The sequence below is a fragment of the Sinocyclocheilus anshuiensis genome, unplaced genomic scaffold (genome assembly GCF_001515605.1).
Source record: "Sinocyclocheilus anshuiensis isolate Anshui unplaced genomic scaffold, SAMN03320099.WGS_v1.1 scaffold264, whole genome shotgun sequence".
NCBI lineage: Eukaryota > Metazoa > Chordata > Actinopteri > Cypriniformes > Cyprinidae > Sinocyclocheilus > Sinocyclocheilus anshuiensis.
In genome coordinates, this window is record NW_015554061.1 from 74,802 (window position 1) to 82,883 (window position 8,082).

At 36.6% G+C, this 8,082-nt stretch overlaps 2 protein-coding genes across 2 annotated transcripts in view; one reads left to right on the top strand and one right to left on the bottom strand.

Moving 5' to 3' along the window:
• Window positions 1-67: 67 nt before the first annotated feature.
• LOC107668570 (polyribonucleotide 5'-hydroxyl-kinase Clp1-like) lies at window positions 68-5,459 on the bottom strand. The gene is made up of 6 exons (XM_016460504.1): window positions 5,374-5,459; window positions 5,003-5,280; window positions 4,803-4,910; window positions 2,413-2,532; window positions 2,173-2,310; window positions 68-905 (listed from the first exon to the last, which is right to left on the bottom strand). Exons 2-6 carry the CDS (start codon window positions 5,276-5,278, stop codon window positions 210-212), a joined length of 1,338 nt encoding a protein of 445 aa, XP_016315990.1. The 5' UTR covers window positions 5,279-5,280; window positions 5,374-5,459; the 3' UTR covers window positions 68-209.
• A 2,323-nt stretch (window positions 5,460-7,782) lies between these two features.
• Window positions 7,783-8,082, top strand: part of selenoh (selenoprotein H) — a 1,803-nt gene continuing 1,503 nt past the window's right edge. Inside the window, exon 1 of the mRNA XM_016460503.1 lies at window positions 7,783-7,791. Coding sequence (XP_016315989.1) covers window positions 7,783-7,791 — 9 coding nt within the window. The remainder of the gene's footprint in view (window positions 7,792-8,082) is intronic.

Genomic DNA, 8,082 nt, shown 5'->3' on the forward strand with positions numbered 1-8,082 from the left:
TTGGTTTGTTTTATTGTTTGTTCAGAAGGATGAAATTGCAATTGAATTTATTTAAAGAAAAAATACATACGTTTTTTTTCTTATGTACAAAATCATTAAAATTTGCCCTTTGAAAATTAAACAGAGCTATAAATATTTTGTAAGAACTTAACAGATGTGATAAGACAAGTGTCCCTTTTGAGTGGAGATCTCTGCTAGACTTATATGCTTCATTTAAGGTCGATAAAACGAATGTCCATGATGAGCAGAGTGTGTCGCGGCAGTGGTCTGGGTGCTGGTGAGAGTACCGTCATCACCTGAGCTTGTGTGTCCACCGCTGTCACAACTATGAAGCCACACACGGGACTCTCTAGAATCCCTCTGCTCTGTCCCGCACCCACCTCGGCATCATCATCCACCGAACTCACACTCAGCACATGGTGGGTTAAATCCCTGCCAGGGCTGACTGGGACGAGTTTGAGCTGGGTGTCGTCCTGGGACATACCCAGAGGGAGACAGGAGTCTGGAATTGAGGGTGCACCGATCTTGTAAATACGCACTTCTGAAAAACGCACATCAAAGGCATGAGGGTAAAAGGAAGTTGCACGAAAGCCGTAGAAGTATTCCCGGATCTTTTCATCCCGTGTCTCTCGTCGGCAGTCCTTAGAGCGCTCCACCACGCCGCCGGACTTTGGCAGAAGGACGACACGTACAAAGTGTGGCAGGTCACGTTTAAGCTCATTATAGAGACGCTCCTGGTCCAGGACTAGCACAACATCCACCTGGAAAGCTGAAGCGCAGTGGACCAGAGCCTGGTAGCCTGAACCTTTGACCCAGCCGCAGGTGTTGATTATACAGCCACCCACACTAGCCTTGCGGTTCACCTCACAGCGCTGGGAAAATACTTCTGCAAAGCTTGAAGTCAGCTACACACCCAAAGAGAAAAAAAGAGACTCATTCAAACACATTTTATTAATATGTCTGGATGATGCATACTGCATCAACTTAAAGTCAACATGAAACGGCATTCACAACCCATGTTACATCTGTAATCTGACATCACACTACTGTTCAAAAGTTTGGGGTCAGTAATATTTTTGAAAGAAGTCTCTTAAGCTCACCAAGGCTGCATATTCGTTCAAAAATACAGTAAAAACAGAAGCATAGTGAAATATTATTACACTTTAAAATTACTATCAATAAAATATTTATTCATGTGATGGCAAAGCTGAATTTTTGACGGTCTTCAGTGTCACATGATGTTTCAGAAATCATTCTAATATGATAATTTAGTGCTCAAGAAACATTTATTATTATAATCAACATTGAAAACAGTTGTGCTGCTTAATATTTTAGTGAAAAACTGTGATACTGTTTTTTTTTCTGGATTCTCTGAATTGAAAGTTCAAAAGAACATTTATTTGAAATATTTGTATTTTTTTGCAACAGTATACATCTTTAGTATCAGTTTTGATCAATTTAATGAATCCTTGCTGAATAAAAGTATTTATTTCTAAAAAAAAAAATAAAAAAATAAAAAATTGTACCGACTCCAAACGTTTGAATGGTTGTGTGTTATAATCTGACAGTATTTGACTGTAGGGAAGGAATATTTTTTCTTTAAGCAGCCCAAAATATTGCAGGTTTGACCAAAAAAAAAAGTAACATTTAACCTGCTAATATTATATAAAGCAGTATGAAATATTGAATACAGTAGGTACATACTATTCATTTAAAAATAAAAGACAATAAGACACATTTTTACATTTGGAATAACATGCATTGATGGACCAAGAACCAGGAACATACATATATGATAGTGAAGTAAACACTTTCATTCTAGTAATACCAGTACTGTTGTTGCTGTGCAATGATTTTAAACATGCAAAAGATGATTCATTATTGTCATGTCATCATGCAACTGGTGAGTACTACTTCTCCTTCAGTTGCTGCTACAGAAATTGACTTTATTGTTTTTGTATTAACAATTGCAGAAGAACAAGACTTTATAGTTGCATTAAGGGAAAGATTAATGCATCTTCTCCTTGCTATTATTGATTAAACAGTGCCAGGATAGTTTGGTACTTTCTGTTTAGGGCCAAGATCAATCTGTTTTAATAATTTACGGGCCAAAGCTCAGTATAACACTGAAGTGTAAAGACAACACTCCCTTAGGTGCAATTTTGTCATTACCTTGTTGTAAAGTTTGATGTTTGTTCCTGGTGTGGTAGAGCCAAAGTGAAATACAAGTGGAGCCTGCACGGAGAAGCCTTCTTCTACATCAGCAGGACGCTCAATGCACAGAGCTGACATAGTTCCAGGCACAGAGACCTACGGACAATAACAGTTAAACACACATATAATGCTTAATTTCTTACAAGCCTGTAATGTTCAGCAGATGTTGCACTGATCGTTGAGGCTTCATTTACTTACGCTGCTCTGACCGACATCCAGTTCTACAAGTGTAGGTCTTCGTCCCAGTCGCACAGCATAGTTCAGCAACACTCGACATACTGTTGACTTTCCCACATCAGTTGGTCCGACAACCATTACCTACGACAACAAAGCGTATTTAACCATCATTAACCACAGAGATGTCAAAAACATTTGTTTGTTATGTTAAATATACACTACTATTCAAAAGATCATAAGGGGTTGGTAAGATTTTTTAATGTTTAAGAAAGTATCTTACACTCATTATGGCTGCATTTATATTATACTAGTAATACTGTGAAATTTGATTACAATTTAAAATAACTTTTTCTGTTTTAAAACTTAATTTATTCTTGTCATGGCAAAGCCGAATTTTTACCAGTTACAGTGGGTCAAGAAAAGAATCACCCCCTTTAAAATAATCACATTAATTTGCTTTGAAGACTGACACAGTTTTTGTTTTATCCAGCTGTATTTACTCAGTGCAACTTATAACATCCAAGTGAATGATATAATACCAACATGTCAGAAAAAAAATATAAAAAAACAGAATCAAGGAGTTGGAAAAAGGATCACCCCCTCCTAAATGACGTGTACACTCAATCAGGTGTAGCTAATCACCTTCTCAATGGCACACAAAGCCATTTGACTTTCAACTATGATCAGCTGTGGTTATGTTGATTAGCTCAGCATGAAAAGAGCTTTCCTGGAGCATTTCAGTCCTTGGTAGTGCATCTGAAGCAAACAATCAACTATGGGTGGCAAGGCACTGTCAAAAGATCTCCGGGATAAAGTTGTGGACTGGCACAAGTCAGGAGATGGATACAAAAAAATGTAAAGGCTTTATCAATGTCTAGAAGCACAGTGAAATCTATTATTAAGAAGTGGAAGGTGTTCGGTACAACACACAGACCCTCCCTGTATCAGGACGACGCTCCAAACTGGATGAAAGAGCCAGGAGGAAACCACTCAGAGAGGCTATCAAGAGGCCTACAGCAACTCTGAAGCAGTTGCAGGAATTTATGACAGAGTGGTCATTGTGTGCATGCGACAACAATATCACAAATTCTCCACAAATGTGGCTTATATGGGAGGGTTGCAAGAAAAAAAAGTCACTCCTCAAAGGCCACATGCAGTCACGACTGAGTTTTGCCAAAATGCACCTTGAAGATTCTGAGGCAGATGAGACTAAAATTGAATTATTTGGCCTCAACACCCAAGCATATGTTTGTTGGAAATCCAATACAGCTCACCATCCAAATAACAGCATTCCTACAGTGAAGCACGGAAGGTGGTAATATCCTGTTATGGGTGTGTCAGGACGGAAGGAAAAATGGATTGGGCAAAATACCATCAAATTCTTGCCAGAAAGTTGTCAATGGGAAGGTTTACTTTCCAACATGACAATGACCCAAAGCACACAACAAAACTGAGCACACCGTGGTTGAAGGGGAAAAAGGTGAATGTCCTTGCATGGCCCAGTCAGAGCCCAGACTTAAACCCCACTGAAAATCTGTGGAATGACTTGAAGACTGCAGTCCACAAACGCTCACCATCAAATTTAACTGAACTTGAGCAGTTCTGCAAATAAGAGCAAATATTGCAGTCTAGATGTGCAAAGTTAGTAGAGACACATCCCAACAGACTAAAGGCCGTAATTAAATCAAAAGGATCAACAAAATACTGACACAAGGGGGTGGTCCTTTTTCCAACTCTGTGATTTATTTTTTCTGACATGTTTGTATTATATCATTCACTTGGATGTTATAAGTTGCACTGAGTAAATACAGCTGGATAAAACAAAAACTGTGTCTGTCTACAAAGCAACAAAATGTGATTATTTTAAAGGGGGTGATTCTTTTCCATACCTACTGTATTACTCTGGTCCTCAGTGTCACATGATCCTTCAGAAATCATTCTAACATGCTGATTTGTCAGTCAAGAAATATTCCGGATTCTTTGATGAATAAAAAGTTCAAAAGAACAGCATTTATTTGAAATAGAAATCTTTCATAACATTTAATGTCTTTTTACTTTAATTTTTGAACAAATTGTCCCGTGTTTTTCGGGGTGGAGGCTGGCCTGACCGCAGTGGGCAGGGACACCGGCAAAGGATAAGTATCGCTTTTTATTTCTCCTCTTTAATCTCTTTATTTTTAAAATGTGTACAGGTAGTATTTATAAAGTTTTAGCTTTGGATCTGTTTTTAGTTGTTTTAATACTACAATTGATTGCTTCTGTTGTCCTCATTTGTAAGTCGCTTTGGATAAAAGCGTCTAATAAATGACTAAATAAATAATAAATTAATGCATCCTTGCTAAGCAAAAGTATTCATTTCTTACCATCCCCAATTTTTAGAAAGGAATTGTTTGGGATGTCTGTTTACATACTCGAGGGCCTCTCTCGTTGTCTTTCTCGGCCTGACGTCTCATCTGCTCTAGAGCTACATGGGTGTTGAGATACAGCAGCATGGGTGTATCTTTGGAGATATAAGCCACCTATATTTATGGCAGAAAGACATGTTTGAATTGATTTAGCATTCCATGTCATTATTATAGACATCCACTGACATTCTTTTAACCTCTCTCACCTCCGTCTTGCCTGAAAGCGACACACTGCAGCCTTGCCAGGTGAAAACAGCAATCTTAGAGCCTGGTCCGAATGTGTACTTCTTATTCCGGTTCAGTTCGGATCCAAACACCTCTGCCAGACCGGACAACAGCTCGAGCTGTACTCGCTCTCCTGCTTCGACCTCAAAACGCAGTTCTGTCTCTCTCTCCAGATCAAATCGTGTACCTGAAGTCCCAGCACTGCCTGACGAACTCAGGCCCTCCTCCGCTGACTTTTCTGGGGCTTCTGCAGTCATGGCTGTGATAGAAAAATTGGATGTTCAAAAACGGCTATATAGCTAGGTACTTGTATTCGTAAAGATGAGGAAAATAACAAATTATTGTGCTATACCTGTTTGAACTTGTCCCCTCTGTGATTTATCTCGGCAAATACCGTGTTTTATTTCAATTTTGTCAAATAAAGTATTGTTCCGGTAGTATTAGCTTGTTAACGTTAGCCTGTTGAATATAGTTATAAATAGATGGAGGTCGGGCAGATAATATTATTTAATATACCGTAACATGTCTAGGCTCTTCCAAACATCCGCTGTTTAAACTTCGTCTTGTTATTTGGAAACTGTCCCTGCGTTCTTCACAGCAGCGACTCCACACTGATGATGTCGTGTCGCGCGTAGATGATGTCATACAATGGTTGGCCAATGACCAAGATCCTCTCAACATGCAGTTGACGGTGTACAGTTATGGTTATTTACTGTATTGTAAATAATGTACGTATTTTGATTCTGAAATTGTGTGAATTTTTGAACAATAAGACTAAGTTTACTAAACGTATTATACATAATCTGCATGTGTTGACGTTTCCCCCCGTCTTTATTTTATTTATTTATTTTTTTTATGTTTGTTTGTTCGGTACCTGTGACTCATATTTCGTTGTTCTTCAATAAAAACAAAGAATAAACAGATCAAACATGGATTTGCTTGTTGTTGTTGTTTTTTTAATGCTATGCTGTCAAGTTTTTCCAGTGCTATACTGTCTGGCATAAAAGTAAAACAAGAAACTTTTTTTTTTTTTTTGTTGAAGATATTATTGTATTCATTATTTTTTTCAGGATAATAATGTGAATTTAAGTGGAACTACAGTTGTTTATTTATGATCTGGTACTGTAGGCAGTAGGGTGAAAAATGGGAATGATTCTGAGCTGCACAATTATTTCTACTGCCTGTGGTAAAAAGCTAGTCCATATCAGTAGCATTTTTAACATGCACAGCATGTTCTCTTGACACATCAACATATGTGTTTTCTTATGTAAGATATAAAAATGGTAAAATCATAGTACATATTTACAATGAATAATATGCTGTTTGAGATGAAAGTGCTTAAATAAAACTCGTATTTTCTCTCACTATTTGCAACATTTTGTTGGAGTGAATGAACATCTATGTGAAGATGCACTGAAAAAAATGTAAGGAATTAGGTCTTCTATTTTGTTACTTGCTGGCTGAAATATTCATCAGAAATATGAAGTAGTGTCAACCCCAAGTTCACCCATTTTAGAAATAAAATAGCAAAATTGTTAAAATGTCAAAAATAAACCTTAAAATTTAAACAAAACAGGAAAAAACAAGAAAGCCAGGAAGACTGTAGAAGATTTGTTTAATGAATGTGTTCCAATGTAATGTCGGTTTATTTATTTTATTTATATTCTTTATGTATTTTATGCATTTATATTCTTTATGTATTGTGCTAATATGTTGTAACTTCCCAATACAAATGTTGGAGGTATGTATGTGTAGGCCTATGCTTTGTCTTAGATTTGTGAAGTTTTTTTTAAATTGCAAAACATAATAAAACATACCACAGTTATATAAATATAAAAACTTAAATCAACTCAAAATCTATTAGTAATGCTATACATTATAAAAAAATTAGTGGTTTCTATGTATGATTTTAGCATTCCAATTAAAATATTTATTAATTGTAGTTTCTGTTTGTGATTTATTACAGGACTGATGACCTAATCATATCAGAGCTGTTGGCTTACGGCAACTCAGGTTCGAATCCGTCCTGAATCATTTCCAGACCCCATTCCCCCTCTTTCCTGTCTGTCTCTACTGTCCTATCCAAAAACAAGGCCAAAAAAAAAAAAGAAGAAAAAAAGAAGGTAAACAGGTGAGGTGAGTGATCAGGTAAGTATAATTTTAGCATTCCAATTAAATTATACATTTATTAATTTTAGTTTCTGTTTGTGCTTTATTACAGGAATGATGGCCTAATCATATCAGAGCTGTTGGCTGACGTTGACTCGATTCTGGCCAGGGTAATTTCCTGACCCCATTCCCCTTCTTTCCCTCAATTTCCAGTCTGTCTCTGCTGTCCTATCCTATACTGCTTCAAGCATTTAGAATTGTACTGTACTGTATACTGTACTGTATGTTACCACAAATTAAAAGTTTAAACAAAATTTATTTATTTTTAAGTCTGTACATTAAAGTATGCTGTATAGAAACTAACTCTGATCTTGAAAAAAAAAATATAAAGGAAAGCCAGGGCTAGTTTTATCATTTCCTAGTTTTCTGTTTTATTCACAGGTACAGTATTGTAAAATTGCTAATAAATAAATAAATGTATGTATTTATTTATTTTTTTTCCCATTTTTATATAGGCTATTTTGTAGTTCTTAAATTAAAACATGTCTAGGCAGTGTAACTCTTCTCATTATCTATCATACTGAAACAATGACATAATCCATGATACCCCTATACCAGGACATTTTTAGTATTTTACACGCCAACTTCAAAAATGGCTTTTGTGAGACTGCAAAGACTTGGACTGTGATAGTCCTTCATATAATAGACAAGAAACTTTCCACACCAAAAGGTGGCACTGTCAGTCTGGCTTACTTTCTTTTTTTCAACATAACCCGCCAACCTCTCCGCGCGTCTTATGTGATGTAGCAATGGCGACTCGAGCCAAATCAGGTGCGTATAACACACGTTTGGAAACTTCCATGTAGTAGCAGTAGTCGATTACGTAATGAGTTTCTAATGCTAACCAGTTATTTATGAAATATCCTTAGTAGCCTTATATATATATATATAT

Excerpts from the sequence above, each read along its gene's own strand:
- LOC107668570 (XM_016460504.1), bottom strand. The coding sequence starts at position 5,278 with ATGACTGCAGAAGCCCCAGAAAAGTCAGCGGAGGAGGGCCTGAGTTCG. Across the intron at positions 2,311-2,412 it reads TGGATGTCGGTCAGAGCAGC|GTCTCTGTGCCTGGAACTAT; the intron begins GTAAGTAAATGA and ends TATTGTCCGTAG. Across the intron at positions 906-2,172 it reads ACATCAAACTTTACAACAAG|CTGACTTCAAGCTTTGCAGA; the intron begins GTAATGACAAAA and ends TTGGGTGTGTAG.